At 39.1% G+C, this 24348-nt stretch overlaps 1 protein-coding gene across 1 annotated transcript in view; it reads right to left on the bottom strand.

The window, feature by feature from the left end:
- Positions 1-2858: 2858 nt before the first annotated feature.
- TTN (titin) overlaps positions 2859-24348 on the bottom strand; it is a 241485-nt gene continuing 219995 nt past the window's right edge. Inside the window, exons 298-320 of the mRNA XM_075831506.1 lie at positions 22271-24337; positions 21878-22180; positions 21326-21631; positions 20889-21179; positions 20486-20785; positions 20092-20397; positions 19108-19413; positions 18746-19027; positions 18027-18620; positions 17639-17926; positions 17243-17542; positions 16700-17002; positions 15995-16297; positions 15313-15897; positions 14898-15203; positions 14507-14806; positions 13808-14383; positions 13401-13706; positions 12691-13284; positions 6687-12583; positions 5881-6034; positions 5261-5542; positions 2859-4102 (exon numbers count right to left, since the gene is read on the bottom strand). Of these exons, the coding sequence (XP_075687621.1) occupies positions 3804-4102; positions 5261-5542; positions 5881-6034; positions 6687-12583; positions 12691-13284; positions 13401-13706; positions 13808-14383; positions 14507-14806; positions 14898-15203; positions 15313-15897; positions 15995-16297; positions 16700-17002; positions 17243-17542; positions 17639-17926; positions 18027-18620; positions 18746-19027; positions 19108-19413; positions 20092-20397; positions 20486-20785; positions 20889-21179; positions 21326-21631; positions 21878-22180; positions 22271-24337 (15248 nt within the window). The 3' untranslated portion in view covers positions 2859-3803. The remainder of the gene's footprint in view (positions 4103-5260; positions 5543-5880; positions 6035-6686; positions 12584-12690; positions 13285-13400; positions 13707-13807; positions 14384-14506; positions 14807-14897; positions 15204-15312; positions 15898-15994; positions 16298-16699; positions 17003-17242; positions 17543-17638; positions 17927-18026; positions 18621-18745; positions 19028-19107; positions 19414-20091; positions 20398-20485; positions 20786-20888; positions 21180-21325; positions 21632-21877; positions 22181-22270; positions 24338-24348) is intronic.

Below are 24348 nucleotides of genomic sequence, written 5' to 3' on the forward strand. Positions count from 1 at the left end.
AACCCCTTTAATATCAGGACTGGTGTGGATAGTGTTATATATTTACAATATATATTTCAGGTATATGAGACCAAGAACGCAACTTAGTCTCTATTAGTTTTCTCAATCTTGCGTGTTCTCAGACTTCTGATTGTACGCTCTGTATATGGCAATTATTTCACTTTTATGATGACCGTTCAATAGATGTAGGTTTGGCTGACACTGCTCACTGCTGCGTTGATTTGTTTGATTTCCACACGCTGACCACAATGTTCACACATGTGTTCTTTATGTGCATGCGCGCTTAGCGCTCTTGGTCCTCTCGGCCCTGTAGTTCCACCACACACCTTCCTAATTAATTGTCAGGTCTCGTGACGGATGATATTGAGAGCAAGTGTGTATTAATGAGAATTTGCTCGCCCATTTGGCACCTTCTTTTTATATATATATATATATATATATATATATATATATATATATATATATTTAAATCTGTTACACAATGGATCTGTCATACCTGTTATGGCTCTGGTAATAACATAGGCCATAACTGTAAACAGAACCTTACATCTGCATCTTGGTTTAAGGAGTTTTTTTCCAAAGTAGGTGCATATCTTTACATTTTTTGGTTTAGTTTTGCAGTGTTCACCTTTTATCTTTTGTTACACAAGTGTGCATACTTTCTAAAAAAAAAAAAAAAAAGTAGAAAAAAATACCAACAGGCAGGGGATGCAGTCCTGGCTTCGTCTTCTTCTCTCTGGTATACTGGAGCAGAAATGTAGGTGGTACATATGAATATTCTCATTTTTCTGTGTCTGGTATTGCAGCTAGTACAATACCAAACACAGCCCATAGACAGGTGTGGCGCTATTTATGGGGATTTTTTTTCCCCTAATCTCGGACAGACTCTATAATTATGCTCCCCAGACTGACCACCAACAGGTTTTCATAATTAGACCTTAGTAATGGACAGTGAGACGATATCACATGTTTGAGACATGTTTCTTTTTAATGAAATACATGTTCTATTTTTAGATAATACAGCCTCAATCTTGCATTGTTAATAAAATAATTTCCTCTGCAAGCAAGGAGAGGAATTTCTCAACAATTCATGGAAGTGGAAAATTCTGTCTGTTCAGTTATATAGAGATTCACTAAAATGGGCTACATAGTGTCAATAATAAATGAAAATCCAGAAGGCAGTGAGCCCCTTCCAGTTGCTAATGTAAAAGGAAAACCAGGCAAGTAAGTGTGTACAGGGTTTACCAAAATATCCTATTGTGTATTTTTAGGCTCAAAAAGAGGTCTGGGATGACTTTGCTATGATTGTTGGCCTCGCTACCTACTCCGCTACAAAAAAAAGTGATCAGCCTCGGAGCTTGAATGGGGTTACAATACTGGACGCAGCACATGGACAAGCACTATACCAACCAACAAGGCCCCAGCGGTTAGACCATTTTTCTAATCTTGGACAACCCATTTAAGACAAGTAGAGGAATCCTTAGTCAAGGTTCATACAACTTGTTTTAAAGGCAGTTTCCATTTGTAAAGGAGCTCAGGGAAAATGACTCATGTTAACATTATCCAGAAGACAATGCACCTGTTCATTTCTCTAGTGTATTCACCTGTGATGGACTTCATGGCTTCCCCCTATGCATCAGGTCCCAATTTTTCTGCATCGTGGAGTAGGAGCTCCGGATTAACCATGGACAACCTCCACTACAAGTTGACCAAGATTCTTATAATTTAATATGGTACCAGTACCTGCAGACTGTGTTTCAACTACCTCACAACCCTACTTGACTGATAACATCAAATTCTTCTGCATCGTTATTAGACTGCTAAGTTAAAGTGGTTGTACCAGAATCGACAATTATCACCTATCCACTGAGCGCTATACGCGTCTGTGTCCGTTATTTCCATAGACATTGAATGGAGTGGCAGCATGCATGCTCCACCACCGCTCTATTCAATGTCCTCCCCACTGCGATTGAGCAGTGAGGAGAAACAGAGGGTTCCGGACACCAGTTCCCACGACCAGTGGGGGTCCCAGCGGTGGGGACACCATCAAACAGACAATTATCACCTATCCTTCTGGTACAACCTCTATAATGGTCCCATATTTGACTAAGGTAATCATATAATTAATTTCTACTAATATTACTATTACGGTTTCCTAATTCAACAAATAATGTTTTTTGTTCTATACTAGTAACAAACTTGCAAACTAGAACATACAATATCACTATAATACTGTTGCATCACGTCACATGGTGTCCTAGGTGTACCAGGTGTATAGCATTCAAAAACAAGCCCTTTCAAAAGTTTGCTTGGGACCCAGTAGTTAGTCTTCTGAATCTCGAGATGCTGGCCCCATGTTATGTTCTCATATTCAAGCTTTTTGCTAGCAAAATAACTTTTTTCAGCCATTTTTTGGGGGATATTGTACCTCAATTTATATTAAAAATGGTCCAGGGGTGAGATCTGACATAGTGTATGTAGCCTTCTTGAGTTAATGGACTTTGTCATGGAGGGAAAAATTTTGTTACCCAACATAGCGGCTTTGCAAGACTAGAGTTAAAATAGATGTTTTTGACTCTGCAAATCCACTTTTTTGGAAAAGCAAAAAATTTCACTAACTTGTTCTAAGTCAGTTCTCCATGTACATTTAAAGCACTTTTAAGTAGTCTGCAGATGAGCATCTTACATCTCAGCATCCTACACTTTGACCTGAGTTTAACTGTAGATGTGCCCATGTGAGTACACAGACTAAATCTTGACAAACTACTAATCCATGCGCGTTATTAATAATTTTTTCAAAGATAATCCAATTGTAAGTCCGGATGAAAAGAACACAGACCACGGTTTTATTGGTGCAGATAACATGCTTTATTGCAATCAATGTATTATCTCCAAGAGGTTCAATAAATAGATAATAATATAATCATACTAAATACTACATGGAAGAGTTACAACAAAGTAAAGGGCTTTAGAAGATGTTGTCAACAGTTTCTCTAACTGTGGTACTTTGCTTATATGCCCTGTTCTCACAACATGTAATACTTTCTATTCTACCACACATACAATCAACGCACCCGATGAACCTCTAATGGAGTTTTGCCACTGATTCTGCACACGAGTCTCTGAACTTGCTTCGATGAGGGTATGGCCAGGTGATGTGACTTTGTGGAGCAAGTTGAGGGAGTCGACATGTCAGAAAAAGGGCAGAGATATGTTTTTTGAACAAAGTGCTGGCCGTTTGCACTTTGCTCAGAAACAAGAAATAGTCTCAGTAAACTGTTATTGTCCGCAAATAATGTAAACATTACAGTGTTGCTTACAGGAGGGTAGTTGCAAACAACGCCTAATGTTTACGATTATTTCAAATATAAAGTGTTTGCATAGTTCGTGTAGAGCATCCTCTTTTGGGTGTAGGTCTTCAACAGGGAGTTTCTCAACCTGCTGAGGTATACTTAGACATCAACATGGTGTTGAGGCACATAGTTTAATGGTAGGCAAGGTATTCGCTTCCGAAGAAACTTTCTCCTGCCCACCGTTTAGTTCAGTTGCAATTTTTTTTTTAAACGTCACATAATATATGGTACAGAACGCCATAACCGGTCAACCCGGTATTTTTACAGTATGTACATCATGTCAATTCATTTTTTCAGCCTCTTAAGTCATATAAGAGTAAGATATAGTGTAAATCTATGGACTTTGTCTTATACAGGTAGATACAAAAATATTTCTCTATTTACAAATCAGTTATTCCAGTCCCAGTGAACCACTTGTAAGAGTACAAGTGAATGTAAACGATCGATTATTTAAGGTGTTCGAACATTGATATTCACAGAAGCAGAATCCGATCCGAAAGAGTTTGCAAGATTCAGTGTGTAACGTCCACCATCCGTTTTCTGAATTTCTGTAATGATGAGAGTGGTCAGGTCTTCACAGGTTTCGACATGAACGCGCCCCTTTTGTTCTTCAGTAGGAACCAGCTTCCCACCGTGAGACCAGATGATATCTGGAGTGGGTTCACCAGAGAAGGCACAAGCTACAGTAAGAACCTTTCCTGCTTCAATGCTAACATCAGATGGCAGAGCTTCGATTTTGGGTGAACACCCTTTAAGGAAAAAAATATAAATATAATGTCAGCAAAACATTTAATGATGTAACTAATATTCCAGTAATGCATGACTGGAAGCATCCATAGGTGGCGGTCATCTTCATACAGAATACATTTACACTGTAGGAAGGTGTTGGCGCTCATCTTATAGTGTATTGAATTGCGTCCTATCTATTAGCACTATTTTTAAAAGTCTTCTATATTGTAGCTTCAATTTCTTTAGAGAATGCAAATCTACTAAAATACAAGAATCCATTTCACTTCCCTTTTTCTAGGTTCTATATTTAACAATTAAATGGTAAATTCTCAACCTATTCTGCCTATGGCCAGAGACAAACTACATTCTATAAAATCCTACTCGATTGAATTTGACGTTCAAAGGGTGGCCACGATGTGCTCAGGGGCTCTTTCATTCTCCTTCTGGCTACCTAGATAGTCCTGGAACGCAAGACATCTGTGATAGTTTCTGTGCAACTTGTCTTCTCCAGAAGTGGCCGCTAATTGGCTTCTTGCATGTATGCTCCAGTTGGAGGGGTAAAACAAATGGTTGGTGCAGGACCACTTCTCTAAGTAGCCCATTTGTCTATGAACTTCTTTGTCTTGAGCTGTTTTATGGTCAACTGGAAATATTTTATGGATACTGTTAAGTGACTGGCATAATATTATGGGTAATTCTGTGTGGTAGGCATAATGATATAAGCAATTCTGTCTTGACTATTACTATGCTGGCACTGCTATTTGGCCTACACTCATCACCGGTCAGATGAGTCGCTGAAAGGTGGTACCATTGTGTAGGCATTATGGGTCTACGTGTGGGAACGATCTGCTATGGCCATTTCAATTTCAAACAATTCAGAGGTGTTATTTGTGCCCCTAGATCTGGGCGCTCAGGCTGAAAACACAGGATTGTTTTGTAGTTGTAGCATACATATGCTGAGGCATATACTTCCATGCTTCCATGACTGAGGCTCTTGAAGGACTGTGGCTCCCAAAAGGCAGTAGCCAGCCACCACTGTTCTGTTTTTTTATCCTGCTTGCTGAGAAAATTGATTCTTTGATCTCAAGAGAAAACAATAATAATTAATAATGTCTGAAAAAACATGAACTCAAAAGAATATCACAAACATGTTTACAGAACTGATGTGATTTGCTCACCTCTAGATCCCGCAGAGAGCATTCTGCTGGATGAACCTTCCATATGTCTCAAGCTTGAGGATTCCATTGTGCTGCTAGAATGCATTTCCATAAAGGAGGCTTCTTTCACTGAAGACATACTTGCAAATTTGGTTTCCGAAACACTACTGCTGCTCAAACTGCTGAAAGAGGCCTCTTGTCTAGAGGCAGACATGTGCATTGCTTGCAAAGCAAAGCTTTCTTGTAGGCTAGCTTCACCAGCAGTTTTTAATACAACCTGTTTTGAAGGTTCTTCAATAAGACCTTCAAGGAGAATAAAAAAGCAGCTTGTTAATACAAGGCTATACATTGAACATTTAAATTTTCCCGGCTCCGTGGATACAATGGAAGCAGCTATTTCCGTATCAACAATAGAAATCATCAGAATACAGTCTATCAAATTCTTAAGAATCTATGACATCACTTAAACACAAGGTATCAATAAGGTAGTTACTTAAGGAGGTCATACACTGCATTCTCAGGATGTACTTCACTGAACTAAAAGTTTTGTACAATTAGCATAAGGTCAACTACTGACATGTCTTTTTATCAGATAACAGATTTTGAGAAGAAATGTCAAATATATATCATGGAATACTTACGGAGAACATTTAATGATGCAGTCGCAGAACATTGTCCATGGTAATTTTTGGCTTTGATGGTATATTTTCCACTATCTTTTTCAGTTGCTTGCTGAATTTCAAGAGTGTATACATGCTTGGATCGAGACACTCTGATGTGAGATGAGACTGAAATCTTAAAAATGACACAAAATTTAGAAAAACATGTTGACAGAATGGACAACAAGCTTAAAATATATTTATTTTATAATCATCTTGCAAACATCATGTACTAAAGGAACACACAACTGACAGGGTCAGCATTCGTCCAGCTAACTGCATACTATGGGGGTGCAGTCACACGCGGCAGATTTTGTTTCAGAAATTTCTGCAACTGAAAATTAGTTCCATTCATTTAAAAGGAACTTGAAGAAATCCTTACCCCTGCTGCAGAATCAACCCCTTTTAGATGAATGGAACTGAATTTCAGTTGCAGAAACTTTTGCAACAAAATCTGCCGCGTGTGACTGAATCCTAACAGTTACATTTGGGACACCCAAAACCAAGACAATGATGTAGCCAGGACTTCATCAATTAAGGTCTCCTGTATAGCCATAGTTTCAACTTTTTGTTATGTCTCTTTTAATAAAATAATGCTATATGTTATTTTGCATTATACATTAGTTTGTATAATATTTAGATAGAATAATTTCTATGAAATACAAATGTATTTATATCTCTAGAAACAACGTATCAATGTATGTTAATTTTACTTTAATAAGGACAAGGGACTATTTCTTCCTTATTTTCTTACCTACATTTTAGGATAGCAAAATCAAGTTACTTACCGGTAAATTGTCTTTAAACCATTCAACTTCTGGAGATGGATCACCAGTGATTTCACATGTGAAGATAACACTCTGACCTTCATTTGCATTTTGAGACTTGGGTTGGTAGACAAATAATGGAGCATTTGATAAATCTTTGGCCAATGTCAGATCAAATTGGCATTTGACAATTCCATGATCTGTTCTTGCCTCACAGGTAAGGATCCCTTGTTCTTTACTGCTGACTTTTTTGATGGTTATAGTTTGGTCATTACCAGACACTCCATATCTATAGTCTTCAGAGTTTTTTAGCTCATATCCATTGAGCACCCATTTTACATTTGATGCTCCTGGTATGTTGGCCTTCAGGGTGACTTTCTGACCTTCACCAAAACTGACACTGCTGATTGAAGCTTTAGTCTCAGTATGAACGGTTTTGATTTCTTCTGAGACCATGTCAGTTTTAGTAACTTCTTCATGTACTACAGCCTTTGATAAAGATGTGGCTTTCTGAACAGATTTCTTAGACTCAATTACACTGGAAATTTGAGAGAAAACGTTTCTAAATGTTTGTCCCACAAACTGCAGGTTGGTTTTGGATACACCACCTTCCCCAACAATCTCACAAACATATTCGCCTTGGTCAGATTCAGAAATATTGTGGATGCTTAGCTCATAAGTCCCAGTAGAAGTGTAGTGAAAGCCGAAATGACCATCTTCCCTCAGCTTCTTGCCATCTTTAAACCACGACACTTCTCTACCATTCAGCAATGTGCTTTCAACTACGCATGACAGTTTTGCTGTGTCATGGCTTGCCATAGCTTTCAAGTTTTGGGCAATCTTTGGAGCTGTAACAGCAGGTAGTTGTACTTTGTCAGCAGGTGATTTGGCAGCTGACTTTTTTGGTGTAGCTGGCTCTGGGGACTTCACACGTCGTGGTGATTTTACTGATTCATGAGACTTTTTGTGAAGTTCTGGAGATTTCACTCTGGGCGGGGAGGTGACACCTTTTTCCGCTGACTTTGAGCGTTTAATTGTCAAAGTGAAGTGTGCTTCTTGCTTTCCTTCAGAATTTTCAACCACTACTGTATAACTTCCTTCATCAGACAACTTAACAGATGTAATTTCAAAGGTTGACCTATATTTTGTTGAAGTTATATGATGGCGAGCAGTGGAGATTATAGACTGTCCAGCAAGCAGCCATGTTACTGTTGGCGTTGGCTCACCATCAAAGTCACATGAAAATCTGACATGCTCACCTTCAGACACTGTCACAGATTGAGGTTTTGTTAGAATTTTTGCAGGTTCTGAAGTTTTGAATTTTCTTTGCACAACTCTTTCTTCTAGTGCTCTTGCTTCTGAAGCTGAGACTTTCTTTTCTTCAGATGCATAAGCCTCATATGTTTCTTTAGATTCTCTAGATGAAGTTATTTGTGATCTAACTTCCCTTCTCTCAGAACTTGCTTCGATTTCAGAGGTTTTCTTAAATGATGAAATTGAATAGTCCTCTGATTTAAGAAGTTCTGGGAAAGCAGACCTGGGCACCACATCATCCTTCCTCTTTGGTGTATAGGTGGTAAAATCTCCTCCAGAAACATCTAGTGTGGCATAATCAGAAGTCTCACCTTTGTAGTTTGTGCAAAGAGCACGGTATGTTCCACTATCTTCAGGTTGGCAGTCAATTATTTCCAGAGTCAATACTCCACTCACATTGGAAATATGGTACTTACTGCTCTCCTGAATTTCAATACCATTGTGATACCATTGAATGTCAGCAGTAGGCTTTGACTGCACATTAAGAATGAATCTAGTGTTTTGGCCAAAAGGCACACGATGGGATCGCATTCTCAAAGTTATACGGGGAGTATTGTCCAGTGTGAAAGGCTGTTGAGTCAAAACCTCATATTTCCTTTCTGAAGTCTTTTGTGTTTTTAGAGCTGCTTTCATTGATTCATATCTTGAAAAAATATCAAATCTTGCTGTTCTTTCAAAACGTGAAAGTGATCTTTCACTAGAAACAGGACTGGGAGACCGAGGCCTTGTCCTTTCAGGTGTAGGAGATCGTCTTTCTGGTTTAGCTGGTTTTGAACGAGGCCTTACTAGTTCTGACACAGGGCGCATAAGTTCAATATAAGTAGGTGATAGTGATCTTCGTCGGCCAAGCAATCTTGTTACTGCAGGAGATGATTGGCGCACTTGTCTTCTGACTGTGCTAACTGCTTCTTCAGCTTCTTCAACATCAGTAATTTCAGTTATTTCTCTTTCTTTTCTTGCCCGAAGTCTACTTTTTTCTTCTCTTTCTATATATTCAAGATCTTTTGTGTACTGGGAAAGCCTCTGAGTTGTGCTGTATGGGCGAAGTAATTCTTCATCTTCTCTTTCTTCAATGATTCTTTGCTTTTGTCTTGGTGGTTTATATACAGCTCTCTCATAACGTTCTCTGAGATCTCCATAACTTGTTGTTACTTCCTCTTTAGTTGGGATGTGGTAACTTGTATACCTGGTTTGTGCTTCACTTTTCTTCTCTCTGCTCACATGAGCTTCGGGTGAGGTGTACCGTAGGGTTGATAGTTCAAATCTTAGAGGACTGCGACTGGGCGGAGAAGCAGAAAAGCCAAGTTCTAGCTCTTCTTCTAAACGTAGCCTTTCCTCTTCAACTCTTTTCATAGCCAAATAGTCTTCAACTGAGAGTAGTAGTTCATCATCTGAAACATCACCAAGAGAACGCCTTCTTGGTCTGTAATAAAGTTCATAATCTGGTGATGGTGTACGACGACGAGCTGGCCTGACAGTTTCTAGATCATCCTGTGACAATTTTGGAATGCGCCATTTAGGTTTGTATTGATCAGTGATGCGTGGCAGTGGCATTACATAGAATTGCTCCCATCTTGAAAGACGAATACGTTTTGGACGTTTTTGGACAATACGCTCAAGTGGCTCTGGCATTTCGTATTGATCTCTCAATTTCTTGTACCATTTCATTTCAGACATTGGTACATACCTCTTAATAGATTGATCTTCCTCGAGCGCAGACACAGCATGAACCCGTCGCTCTGGTACTTCATATGGCATACGAATAGTTTTTACTTCTTTTTTCTTCTCTTCTTTCTGAATGTCATATTCTCCCTTCACAGTTTTTGTGCTTACAGCTGGTTTGTACAAAATAGCTGCTTCTCTTAGAGCCTGTTGGGCTACTGGAGTTAGTGGAACTGCATCAGTACCAGCAAGAATTTCTGCCAATCTTAAAGTTTTGTCAATCTGTTTTTGAACATGTACTTTACGCTCGTCTTCAGATTTGTACTCATGCTTGACATATCTCATACGTTCCACCTTCAGGTATGCTTGACAGCTTGTAGATCCCGCACTATTTGTAGCAGTGACTCTGTAGTAGCCTGTATCTTCAGGAAGGGTGTCTCTAATGAAAAGTGCATAATAATCAAGACCTTCATGAATGATGTCAATGTTGGGACCAAGTGCCAAAGCCTGGCCATCTTTTTCCCATGCCAGTGTTGGTTTTGGAGTACCAGAAACTCTGATTTCAAAGCGGACAGAATGACCCTCCTGGCAGTCAGCATTTGCAAGCAACCGTTTAAACATTGGTCTTAAAGTATTGTCTGCTGCTGCAGGATGAGGAATAACCGTGAGCTTAGCTTTGCAGCTGTCTTCACCATATCGGTTCTTTGCCACAACTGTATATTCAGCATCATCATCTGTGGTCAGTTTATGAATGTTCAGCTGGTACAATCCTTTGTCAGATTCAAAGGTATATTTCTTTTCATCCTCACCAGGTTTGATTTTCTGACCTGACTTAAGCCATGTAACTTGTGGGTCAGGGTGGACTGTAATTGTTACCCCAAATCGGATATCTTCACCAATATAAGCCGTGCGATTAAACAGAGGTAAGGTGAACTCAGGTGGTCTCTCCAATAGTCTCATGGCATCAATTCTACGTTTTACTTTCTTCACTGTTCTGCATCTGTAGTATTCATATTGTTCTCTTACACCGCTGACAAAGAGCTCCCCATAAGAGCTGTCCTCACCATAGTCATTAACTGCTTTGCATCTGTAGGTGCCATCATCTGATTTTCTTATGTCTTTAATGTACATAGTGGCTACACCTTCATGGTATGTGATTTCATATTTTTCACTGTTTTCTAATTGACGGATGCCAAAGTACCAAGTGACTTGTGTAGAACTATCATAGTTTTCAATCTTGCAAGAGAATTTGGCATAGCCTCCTTCTTCTCCAGCAGAATGTGTTATTTGTCCAGCCAGTGGTCCAATTTCAATTGAAGCAACTTTCACCTTAGCAACTGTAACTCCTTTCTGGGACCTTATTGCACCACCGCAAGAAATACGAGCAACAGAGACTACAAAATTCCATTCTTTCTTAATTAAACTTTGGTAATACCGCCTGTGTCTTAATGTCTTAATTACTTTTGTGCTTATCTTTTCGGTCTTCTGTTTCAACCATGAGTGCTCAAGAGCTTCGGCTGCAGTCATGCGACTCTTTCTTTCTTTCACCAAGAGTCGGTCTATGAAGTCCATTGCTTCCAAGCTAATATCTTTAAAGGATTCATCTTCAAAGTTGTATTCAGCATTGACAATGTTCTCAATAATCTGTTGGTTTGTTTCAGCAGAAAATGGATTGAGACCACTAAGAAGTACATAGACAAGTGTACCAAGAGACCACATATCAGTTGCAGTGCTGACCAAATCATGTTGGTGAACTTCAGGTGCATAGTACTCTGGAGCAGTGAACTGAATTCTAAAGCTTTCTCCTGGTATTAACTGTCTTGCTTGACCAAACTCAGTGATTTTGATACTTGAGCTTCTTCTTGTTGTATACATGATGTTTTCTGGTCTAATATCAAAGTTTCCAACACTGTTTGAATGAAGGAAGTCAAGAGCTTCACAAATCTGGCGGACATATGAAACAATTTCCCTTTCACTTAGGTCAAATCCTGATGCACCGATTCTTTCAAATATGTCGACGCCAGATATAAACTCAAAGATCATAACAAGTTCCTCTAGACTATCAAATGACTCATAAAGGTACAAGATGTTCTTGTGGCGAGCAATGTTGAGTATAGAAATTTCTTTCTTCACTGTCACCTGGTCAGCACCTTTAACTTTTACAAACTTGGCAAGGTAAGTTTTCTTTGAAACATTTTCAATACAACGATGAGTAATTCCAAATTGTCCATGTCCAAGCTCTTCAGCAATGGAGTATCTTTCATGAAGCACTTTTGTGGAAGAATGTGCTGCTTTTGTTTTGGTGATTTCTATTTCTGAGACTTCATCATCATAATTCAACATTCTTGTTTTGTCTTCTTTTGTAACAACTGGATCTGTTGGCTCGGATGGTTTACTCTGTCCAAACTTATTTTCAGCTATTACTCTGAACTGATATCTTGTTTTGCCAAATAAGCTAACCACTGTATATCTAGTCTCACGAGATTGTCCAACTCTAATCCATCTATCTGCTGTAGTGGCGCATTTCTCTACGATATAGTTGATGATTTTGCTTCCACCATCAGTTGCTGGGGCATTCCAAGTTAGATTAACGGAATCTCTTGAAACATCACTGACTTTAAGTCCTCTGGGTGAGTCAGGAACATCTGCAACATCCAGCTCTACTGTCTTCTGATCAATTCCAAATCTGTTCTTTGCACAAACGACATAAAAGCCAGCATCTTTTCTGTCCACACCATTTGAGAACACAAGTGAGGTGAATGAACGTGTAACAATCACTTGATATTGTCCATTGTTATCAATGAGATCCTGTCCCTTCTGCCATGTGATAACAGGGTCTGGTTTACCAGAGAAGGGGACTTTGATACTGACAACTTCACCTCTCAATGCATGAACAGCACCCATTCCTTCCAGATGCTTAGGCAGATTAATTTTAGCAGGAACTATAGTAAATAAAAGGAAAATGAAAAAGAGAATTAACGAAGTTAGTTTAGTGGACAACAGCAGAACGTACATATATAACTGCAAAAAATTTTTAAACATTGTTTACCTTCCACATCCAAGGAAGCTGTGGCAGAAATAGACCCTCCTTGGTTGGTTGCTCTCACTTGGTAGACTGTAGCATCATCTTCAAAGACATTTGTGATAACAAGCTGGTAGTATCCGCCCTTATATTCTTGTAGCTTAACCTTTTCTCCATCTGGAAGTATCTCTTTACCCTGTTTAAACCATTTAACAACAGGCTTGGGATGGCCAATAATTTTGCTGACAAATGTAGCTGTGCTCTTGTACTTAACATTTAGGTTTCTCAGTTCTTCCTTAAACTGTGGAGCACGGATTGGTACATCAGATTTAGGAACAATAGGTTCAGATATTTCACTCCATTCACTTTCACCTCCAAGGTTTTCACATTTAACACGGAACTCATATTCAAGGTCTTCAATGAGACCCTTCACAGAGTAGACTGTTTCATGAATTTCTTCCGTTGTAACGGAAATCCATTTGTTCTGCTTCTTCTCACGTTTCTCAAGGTAGTAATTCTTAATCTTTGCACCTCCATCACTGGCTGGTGGCTTCCATGACACAACACAGGAATCCTTTGTGATGGCAGTAACCATTGGTTTAGCTGGAGTTCCTGGTTTTTCTGCAATTTAAATTTGTGATAATTTAGTAACAGTTTTCTACTGCTAAAAATAATTGTCTTTTACATGTATTTGAGGTATATTTTGTACCTAATGACATTATTGCAACTTTACTCACCAAATGGACTCTTAAGTACAACAATAGATGGTATCTCCAAAGATTCACTGATGCCATATAAGTTTTGAGCAGAAACTCGGAAGTAATAGCCAGCATTTTCAGACAGATTAACAATGCGGCAGGTGGTTCCAGAAATTGAAGAAGACACTAGCTGCCACTCTCCACCTTCCTTAGCTTCCCTGCGTTCCACTAAATAGTTAGTCACCATTGATCCACCATCATCTTCTGGTGGCTTCCAGCTGATTACGACTGAATTTTTCAGTAAAGCATCAACAACTATTGGACCTGAGGGTTTATCTGGTTTATCTGCGGGGAAAGGAATTTTTTTTAAGTTCAATTATATTTTACAAAGTAAAATTCAACAGTATTGTATTACCAGTTCTGTGTTTTTAACAGCAATAATATACCTTGTATTTCAACATTAAGTACTGTGTCAACAGTTCCAAATATGTTGCTTAGCTGCACCTTGTATTTGCCAGCATGACTCTTGTGCTGCACATTCTTGATGACAAGGTGGGTATAGTGCTCTGTATTCTCAATGGTGAGATTTTCAGAAGATTTTAATGGTTTTTTGCCATAGAACCATGTAATGGCTGGCACAGGGCGTCCAATATATGCCACATGTAGGCGAAGAGTTGTGCCTACTCCTGCTAAATATTTCTCCTTCAGAGGGAATCCTGGGTGGAACTGTGGAGTGGCTTCCAAAAGTAGTTTTCCACTTGTTTCAATTTCTCCAGCATCATTAACTGCAATACAAGTGTAGAGGCCTTCATCTTCCTGCTCATCAGTCAAGACAGTAAGTGTGTGGCTACGTCCATCTGAGGACATTTTGTATTTGCGACTTTGCACCAATTCTTTGCCAAAGCGGTACCATTTGATGTCAGGCAATGGTCTACCAACAATCTGGCAGGTTAATTTGGCACTTTCACCTAGTTTGGTTGTGACTTCTTTTATTTCTTGCCGTAGACCAGGAGCTTCCCCGGCTATATAAAACAATTGAAAATATATTGTATTAAACAAAAATTGGTAAACTACATACATTTGTTGCAATACTTATACATAGGCAAATATTTGTCTTGATAAAATACTGTTAATGTAAAACTTACAGGTTAGTTTAGTTTTCACAGTCATTGCTGTTCTACGAGGTCGACTAATTCCAGTTTCGTTTTCTGCAGATACTCTGAATTCATATTCAGTAGCTTCCAGTAGGCCACCCATAGTGAACTGCCTGTCCTTGATACGCTCTTTATTGCATTTCTTCCAGGCGCTGTCTCCAGACTGTCGGTATTCAACCCAGTATCCAAGGATGTCTTTACCTCCATCACACTCTGGTTTTTCCCATTGTATTGTTATGCTATCCTTTGATACAGATGTAATTTCAATGTCACCTGGTTGGCTTGGTTTGTCTGGAAAGTACAAAGGAAAATAATTTTATTATCAACACAATATTTATACTGGTTACGCTAAAATATGCTATTAAGTATTTTATCCACTTACCAAATGGATCTTTACAAATAACTGAGTCAGATGCTGGGCTTGGCTCACTCAGTCCAATATCATTTTGTGCAATAATGCGGAACTGATATTCAGCATCTGGGACAAGTCCAGTGATGGTATACATAGTTGTAGTGATATGGGTCTTATTGTGTCTAACCCATTTTTCTGTGGTTGTTTCTTTGCGGTCGATATAGTATCCTGTGACTCGAGAACCACCGTCATCTTTAGGACGAGACCAAGATAAGTTGACTGAGCTCTTTGTAACATCCACAACTTCTGGTGGGTTGCATGGAGGTTCTGGTACATCTGCAATTTGATGAGTGCATAGTTAATACATATACATAGTAATATATAACTTTTATTAACATGATTTACATCTGTTATATATTCAGAAATGGGACAAATTAATACATACTCAGTTGTGTCTTTGGTACAGCAGGTTCTTCTGATTTTAGTGGACGACTAAGACCAAACTGGTTTTCACTTGAAACACGGAAATGATATTCCACATTTTCTTTCAGTCCTTTAACAACCAAAGATGTTCCTTTCACACGTGAATCAACGGTATACCAAGCAGTCTTTGGTACTTCTCGTCTTTCAACAATGTAGCCAAGGATATCTGAACCACCATCATCAGCAGGGGCTCTCCAGCTTACTCTCACTGAGCGGGCCTGGATGTCATCATATTCCAGTGGACCTTCTGGAGTATCTGGGCTTCCAATAACTTTGACCTTAATGTAAACCGCCTTTTTGCCACATTTGTTTTCAAGAATCAAGTCGTAAGTTCCAGAGTCTTCCCTAACAGCATCTTTGATGACAAGTTCAGTGTGAGTTTCAGAAGTTGCGATCATTGCTCGATTGCTTACATCCCGTCCTTCCTTGGTCCATTTACATATTGGGATGGGTTTGCCCTTTATTGGTATGGTTATTCTGATTGCACTTCCTTGTCTTATAACAAGACCTTCTTGGTATTTTTCATCCAATTCATAATCAGGATATGCTGTAAAAGAAAAATAATTAATTATTTTATCCATTTGCAAATATTTTCATCTGATTTCGTAACCTTGTCAATAAGTTATGATTTGTTTATGTCTTACCAAGCATTTCAGTGATTTTAACAGTTCCTGGAACATCTGCTGGTTCTCCAGGTCCTCCAGCATTGCATGCCATAAGGCGGAACCTGTACTCTGCTCCTTGTGGTAAGTGAGTAAGGGTATATTCACAGATTTTGGTTGGTGTCGTATTGCATTTTGTCCATTCATATTGATCAATCTTTTGCATTTCAATTAAGTAACCCGTGACTTTAGATCCTCCTTCCTCTTCTGGTGGACTCCATGCCAATGAAATTGATGTTCTTGTTGTATCTGTAACTCTTGGATTCTGAGGCTTTTCAGGAGGAGCTGTAAAAGAAAGTTCAAAATCTATCAGTTTAACAATTTTATTGTAAGATTGTATATCATACCTTTTATATTAAGGACTATAATTACTCTTGCCTGTTAAAGGTGTTGTCAATTCACCTATTAGGACATATGGATGTCATAGAGGAGGATACTCTGCTCATAATACCCCTATTAGAGTGGACTAAGGGTGTCTATGGCTCTGGAGTACTTAGTGAAATCTTGTATTACAATTACTGAAAGGGGTTCCATGTAATACTACAATTTCCCTAGCTGGACAGCCCATTTACAAACACTTACAAATAATTTCTTTAATTTGATTAATGTAATGTTTGTTGTTGTACTCCACAAAGAAACTACAATGCATCTCAAGCAAGTTAAAATGTTTCTCTTAGCTTACTGTACCTATTGGATCCATTGCTACTGCAGGTTTTGATGGACGGCTTGGTTTTCCAACACCTCTTGCATTTATAGCTGTAATACGATGTTCATATTCCAAGCCTTCAATAAGTCCAGTAGACCGATAGCGTGTCATTGTCACAGGTACTTTATTTGCACGAACCCATCGATCAGCTCTGACCTCTTTGCGTTCTACAATATAACCAATGATCTGTGAACCACCATCTTCATCTGGAACGTTCCAAGTTAGGGTCATACCATCACGTGATACATCAAACACCTGTGGAGTCTCTGGTGGTCCAGGAATACCTGAAATAAGACAGCAGGTAACAATGGTCATTTTGCAGTAATGAATATGTCACTAGAATAAGTAGATTTGCTGCACTTTTATGATGAGTTCCTTGAAAGTTCTTAATTTAAGGCAAAATGTAATGCAAGAAAATAAGTCTTGGTATATGGGTTAGCTGTGATCAGTAATTTTATAATTATGTTATATATTTCTCATGTATTGTTTAAATGAAAACAATGTTTTTTATGTAGTGTACTTACTTATTCTGCTCTTGCATTCCACAACTTCAGATTGTAAATAGGAACCAATACCAAAACGATTTGTAGCTGCCACTCTGAATACATATTCAGTGCCTTCAATGAGTCTTGTAAATTTGTACATTGTTCTTGTGACAGACTCAGAAACTGGTAACCATCCAGGGCGGTGAGCATCCCGTTGTTCCACAACATAGCCACTTATTGTAGCTCCACCATCCATCTGTGGTGGTTCCCAGGTAACAGACACTGATGTGGAATCAATCTCATCAATAGAAATTGGTCCAATAGGTGGTCCAGGTTTGTCTGTTGATGAAAAGAAAACGTAAAAACATATCAATAATTCATATATAAATAATTTATTTTTTCTGTTTTAATGTCAATTAAAAGATCAATACTCACCAAGAATGATAACTTTAACTGTTTCAGAAACTGTTGCAACTGTATTTTTAATTTCAAGTGTATAATCTCCAGTATCATTGATAGTGGTCTCGCGAATGGTTAGTTTGGCTACTTTATTCACAGTTTCAATCTTAACACGGTCAACCTCCTTTATCTTGGATCCTTCAAAGAACCATGATGCTGCAGGAGGAGGACGCCCATGAATGGGTAATGCAAGCTCGATTGGTCTGCCACATGGCACATGCACAATCTTCTGGGGTATTCCAGCCAGATCAATGGAAGGCAACACTACAGAGAGAGACACAAGTACATAGGTTAGTCACCGAAAATTACACAAGATCATAGATAAAGAACATATAATGAATGCCATGTGACATTATTGTTTTACCTTTCTGGTCTTGAACTGTCACTGCAGTTACAATCTCCTGTGGTTCAGAGACGCCCTTTTGGTTTTGTGCTTTGACTCTGAACAGATACTGTTCACCTTCATTTAGTGATGTAACAGTGTAATCTAGTACTGTTGGTTTTAGGGTTGCAACTTTCATCCATTTTTCTGTTCCAGCTCTACAAGCTTCAATAACATAGCCAGTTAGTCTGCTACCACCATCGTGAAGAGGTTTCTCCCATGCTAGAGATACTGTAGATTTTGTAATATCAGCAATCTCCAGTTTTTGTGGTACCATTGGAACTTCAGACACTAACACTGCATCAGATGTTTCACATGGTTCACCAATTCCATAAATGTTTTCTGGCAAAACTCTAAAGTAGTACATTAATCCCTCTACTAGACCAGTGACTCTGTAAATGGTCTTATTGCATTTTGTGGTTACTGTCTTGAAAGCTCTCATAGCGGCTTCACGTCTTTCAATGATGTAGTTATTAACTGGGGCTCCGCCATCCAGTATTGGCACATCCCAAGTGAGTGTGACTGACTCTTTGGAGACCTCTTTTACCTTCACTGAGCCACAAGGGCCTGGAGAATCTGAAAGAAAAAAAGGATGATGCATTGTAAATTAGAAATGTATGAACAAACCAGCTATCTGGTATGAAACCTCAAAATTTGATTTAAATTGTTATGGCACTTGGACTAATTTTAAATTATCTTACCATAAACTTTGACTACAACTGTTGATGATTTCTTGCCAGATTGGTTGACAGCCTCGATAATATATTTTCCAGCATCATATCTGTTCACCTTCTCAATTACAAGTAAGGTATAGCTGTCTGTAATGTCAATTATGGCTCGACTTGCAAGATCGACACCTTCTTTTCTCCATGCGATTGTTGGAGATGGTCTTCCAGACACAGATACCATGAGACGTAAAGAGCCACCAGCTCTGACTGTAACAATCTTCTTAAGGTCATCGGCAAGCTCCAGGTCAGGCGTTTCTAAAGAAAAATTGCATTTAATGAATAAATATCACTAGATAGATAGATAGATAGATAGATAAACAGTTTTTTTCATTTACCTATTCTTTCAACTGGCTCAATTTGAGTTGATGATTCACTAAATTCACTTGAGCCATTAGCATTAGAAGCTGCAACTCTGAAGCGGTATTTCTGGTTTGTCTTTAAACCTGTCACTGTAAACTCAGGATTTCTCAGAACAGCAGTAGTGTGTGGCCTGTACCACTGGTCACTACCTTCTTCTTCCACCTCAAGAACATAACCTATAATGTCAGAACCTCCATCATACAATGGCTTAGACCATGCCAAGCTGATACTCTGTTTAGTGGTGTCCACAACTCTTGGAACAGATGGGGCTGCTGGGGTGTCTAAAAGAGAACAAAAACAAAAATTGTATTTTAACAACCCACTTTTAAGTGTTCATACACCTAAGGGTATGTTCACACGGCGGGGGTCCGTAACGGCTGAAATTACGGGGATGTTTCAGCCTGAAAACATCCCCGTAATTTCAGCCGTACCGGCATGTGCAGGCTCTTGAACGCCGCGTCAATTACGGCCGTAATTAGCGCTGCTATTCATTGGAGTCAATGAATAACGGCTCCAATTACGGCCAAAGAAGTGACAGGTCACTTCTTTGACGCGGGCGTCTATTTACGCGCCGTCATTTGACAGCGGCGCGTAAATATACGCCTCGTGTGAACAGACAAACGTCTGCCCATTGCTTTCAATGGGCAGATGTTTGTCAGCGCTATTGAGGCGCTATTTTCGGGCGTAATTCGGGGCAAAAACGCCCGATTTACGTCCGTAAATAGGCCGTGTGAACATACCCTAAATGATTGCCTTTAAGTATTTTTAAAAGGAAACTTCTGGTGTCTTATAAACAACCATTTAAATCTTTGTTAAGGTAATCATTTACATAAATAATCCTTTCATTATCCAAATTGCTCTTTTATAGTTCATCCTATATTTAATTTTACACTTTGTAAATGCTCTACTACTTTATTTTTTTTCCTCAATAGTTTCGTGAAATCTGTTAAAAAACTTACAGGTAGGATCTCTGCACTGGACATATGGAGATGATTCACTGGGTTCACTGTTTCCAGCTGCATTAACTGCACTAACGCGGAATTGGTATTCACTTCCTTCCAATAAGCTAGTGATCTTTAGACGAGTGTCATAAATAGTGTAGTCTCTGTTCACTCTTGTCCATCTCACACTCTTCTTCTCCCTTTTGTCGACAATGTAAGTGCTGATTTCACTACCACCATCTGATTCTGGTTTAAGCCATTGAATAATGACATGGTCCTTGCCAACTCCGACAGTTTCAGGGGCACCCGGTGGTGTTGGGATTGCTGTAAAAATATGAAATATTAAAGTTTTTTGCAATGGATTCCTTAAAAACTCTTCACTTAAGCAATGAAATTAGAATATTCTACTCACTGAATGAATTTCTTGCTACAATGGATTCAGACTCATTTGGAAGACCTGGTCCGTACTTGTTAACTGCCCTTATACGGAATATATATTCATTGTTCTTTATCAACCTTGTGACACTGCATGAAAGAGTCTGGCACTCAGGTTCAACAATAACCCAGTTGAGACGACTGGTTTCACGACGTTCAATAATGTAGTGCGTTATTTCAGCGCCTCCATCTTCTTGTGGGACATTCCATGCAAGGGTACATTTCTCCTCGGTAACTCTGCTGATATTGATTTTCCCTGCACAAGCACCTGGAGAATCTAATAATAAGTGAAATAACAATATTTAAATATTACTTAACTTTGCCTATAAACTGTAATTTTGTTCAATGCAACTCATGGCATACCGTATGGATGGACTTACCAAGTACTTTAACAAGTACAGAAACAGACTTTGTTCCACTTGCATTTTTAACTGTTAAAGTATATTTCCCAGTATCACTTCTGTCACAGAATTTGACAATTGCCACAGCACGCTTGCTTGTATATTGTAGAGATATCTTTTCACAGAGCTCCATTTCTTTGTCTCCCTTGGACCAGAACACTTTGGGTTCTGGTTTGCCACCAATAGATGCGTCAAGTACAAGATCAGAACCTGCTCTTATGGTAACAACATCTCCTTGTAATTTACTGTCAAGTTCGGCTTTGGGAGGTGCTAAAGTAATAAAATAGACAAAAACTGTTTAAACGTGTGATTCAATTTTAAGATAAATTGCAGTACACATTTCCATTTTCTACATTTTGTATTTGGTTATGTCTGAGATAAAATATATGAAAAATAAAAATCTCTGAAATACTCACAATATTCATCTTTGCAAGTAACAGCACCAGTGGACTGTGATGGAGCACTTATTACACCAGAGGCATTCTTGGCAAGTACACGGAACTCATAAACTTCTCCTTCACTAAGAGCTGTCACATTGAAGAAGTTTTCTGAAACTGTAGTGTAGTTACATTTCAGCCAGCGGCCGTCTCCTGTTTCATTAAATGGTTTGCGTTCTACAATATAACCCACAATTTTGCTGCCACCATCATAAAGAGGAGTAGACCAGCTCAGTGCAACTGAAGATCTTGTAACATCGGTTACTTCTGGTCTTCCTGGTGGATCTTTAAAAACAAAGAAGTTTATCGTATTACAATTGCAGTTTGTCTAACAAAAATAAAATCCAAAAAGTTTTTCCATATAAGCCTCAAAATACTATGTGGAATAAAAAGGGAATTATATTTTCCATGAATAAACAAATTCCCGCAATATAGTAACCGGCCAGTCTAAACACAGCAGCTAAGTATATATTATGGAGACTTTTAAAATAAGTATCTGAAAAATTGTTATCAAGGTTGCAGGTTACTCACCAACAGGATTCTGAGCCATTACAGGTCTTGAAGCTTCACTGGCCTTGCTGATACCAGCCCCATTCAAAGCATATACTCTGAACTGATACTCCAGACCTTCAACCAATGCTGTTACTTTGTAATTGCAATCAAAACATGGGATCTTGTTATCCTTCACCCATAGAATGGTGTTACGTTCTTTCTTTTCAATCCAGTATCCTGTAACTTTGCTGCCACCATCATGATATGGTTCTTCCCATTTAATACCCATGGTATTGGCAGAAACAGAATAGACTTCTGGTCTAGTTGGTGGGCTTGCTGGTACTAATTAAAAGAAATACAAGATTATACTGTTTTATTACTGTACATAAAATATGCTACATAACAATGCATCAAAACAAATTGTGTCCTTACCAAAAGGATGTTCAGCAACAATAGGTGTAGATTCAAGAGGCTTGCTGACGCCAAACCGGTTTTCTGCACTGACGCGGAAAGTATATTCCATGTATTTTGTAAGGTGGGTAACCTTGATCTGTGTACGTTTGACACTGGAATTAACAAGCTGCCAGGATGTTGTACCAGATTCACGTTTCTCAACAATATAGTTTGTGATGTCAGTTCCACCATTATCTTCAGGTTCAGCCCAAGACAATACACATGACTCAGCAGATACAGAGGAAACTTCAATAGGTCCAGTGACAGAACCTGGTCTTCCGATCACTATTACTGTGACAGTGAATGTTTTGACACCAGCTGTATTTTCAAGTGTCAGGTAGTATCTTCCAGAGTCACCTCTCATGCTGTCCTTGACTGTCAGTGTTGTTCTGTCTTTTGTTGTCTTAATGCTTACTCTGTCAGTTTCTTTGAGTCTCATTTCCTCCAATTTCCATGTTACCTTGGGTACTGGACGACCACTGATTGGTATGTCAATTGTGAAATTGCTTCCGGCTTTGCATGTGATGAGTTGTCTTGTGACACCACTTAAATCAGCTGTAGGTTCAATTTGAGGTTCCTTAATAATGACGGATGAGAATGCTTCTCTTGCATCGCTATAGCCTGCATCATTCTTGGCACGAACACGGAACTCATATTCAGTATTTTCTGTTAGATTATCAATTGTCAGAGTTAATTGTTTTGTTTGACCAGCCTCAATCCATCGATCTGAGCCTTTCTGTTTCATTTCAATAAGATAAGAGGATATACGGCTTCCACCATCATGATCAGGTTTTAGCCAAGCTAATGTTACAGATGACTTGCTTGTATCTATGATGTCTAATCTCTTTGGTGGTGCTGGCTCTTCTGTAGCTACAATGGGTTCTGGTGTTTCAAAAGCCTCACCTACACCATATTCATTTTCTGCTGAAACACGGAAGTAGTATGGTTGACCTTCCAGAAGATCTGTAACCTTAATGATCTGCCTAGAGCACTTTTCACGGACTACTTGCCAGCTGCGACGGCTAGCTTCACGTCTCTGCACTACATAGTGGTGAATACGTGCACCTCCATCATTGATAGGAGCATCCCATAGCAAGGTAACAGATCCTCTTGTCACATCTTTGTATGTAATTGGGCCTGGTGGTCCAGGGGAATCTAGCACCTTCACAGTAAATGTGATAGACTTGCTACCACTGTTGTTCTCTACAGTGAAAGTGTACTTGCCGGCATCATATCTGTTACAGTCTTCCACTGTCAGGGTGCTAAATGAGTCTGTGGTCTGAATATCAGCTCTCACACTAAGGTCAGAGTCTGTCTTTGTCCATATAGCTGTTGGTGTGGGTCTACCTTTGTAAGCAATGAAGAGGCGAATGTTTGCCCCAGCTCTTACAATGTGTGTCTGTTTAAAGTTGGCATCAATATCAATTTCTGGAGATGTCAGCCTGTCACTAGTTTGTACTGTCGCAGGAACTTCACAACTGTCTCCCTTGCCTGCTCCGTTCACTGCAGAAACTCTGAACTTGTAGTTTTCACCAGCCTCAAGATCCACAACTGTATATTTTGTGGCTACTACCGCTTCTGCATTCACTTTGTGCCATTCACCAAGATCAGCTTTGCACATTTCAATTATGTATCCAATAATTGCCATGCCACCGTCAAATGCTGGTTTTGTCCATTCCAGGCTTACGGATGTTTTAGTTGTGTCACTAACTTTCACAATGCTGGGAGCACTAGGTGGATTCACAGGTTCTTTGCATTTAATTAGTCTGGATATTCCACTTGGTTCTCCAACTCCTGCATCATTTTCAGCCACTACACGGAACTCATATTCATTTCCTTCAACTAGGCCAGTTACTCTATATCTGGTCTCAGTGATGGGCTTCTTGCTGGATACCTTAACCCATCTTAAGCTCTTCTTTTCTCTTCTTTCCAAAATATAATGGTTTATTTCATTTCCGCCATCAGATTTGGGTCGTGCCCATGTTACTGTAATGCTGTCTCCATTCACATGAGTAGAATCTGGTACTCCAGGTGCATCTGGAACAGCTGTAAAACAA

This window comes from Rhinoderma darwinii, chromosome 6 (genome assembly GCF_050947455.1).
Source record: "Rhinoderma darwinii isolate aRhiDar2 chromosome 6, aRhiDar2.hap1, whole genome shotgun sequence".
NCBI lineage: Eukaryota > Metazoa > Chordata > Amphibia > Anura > Rhinodermatidae > Rhinoderma > Rhinoderma darwinii.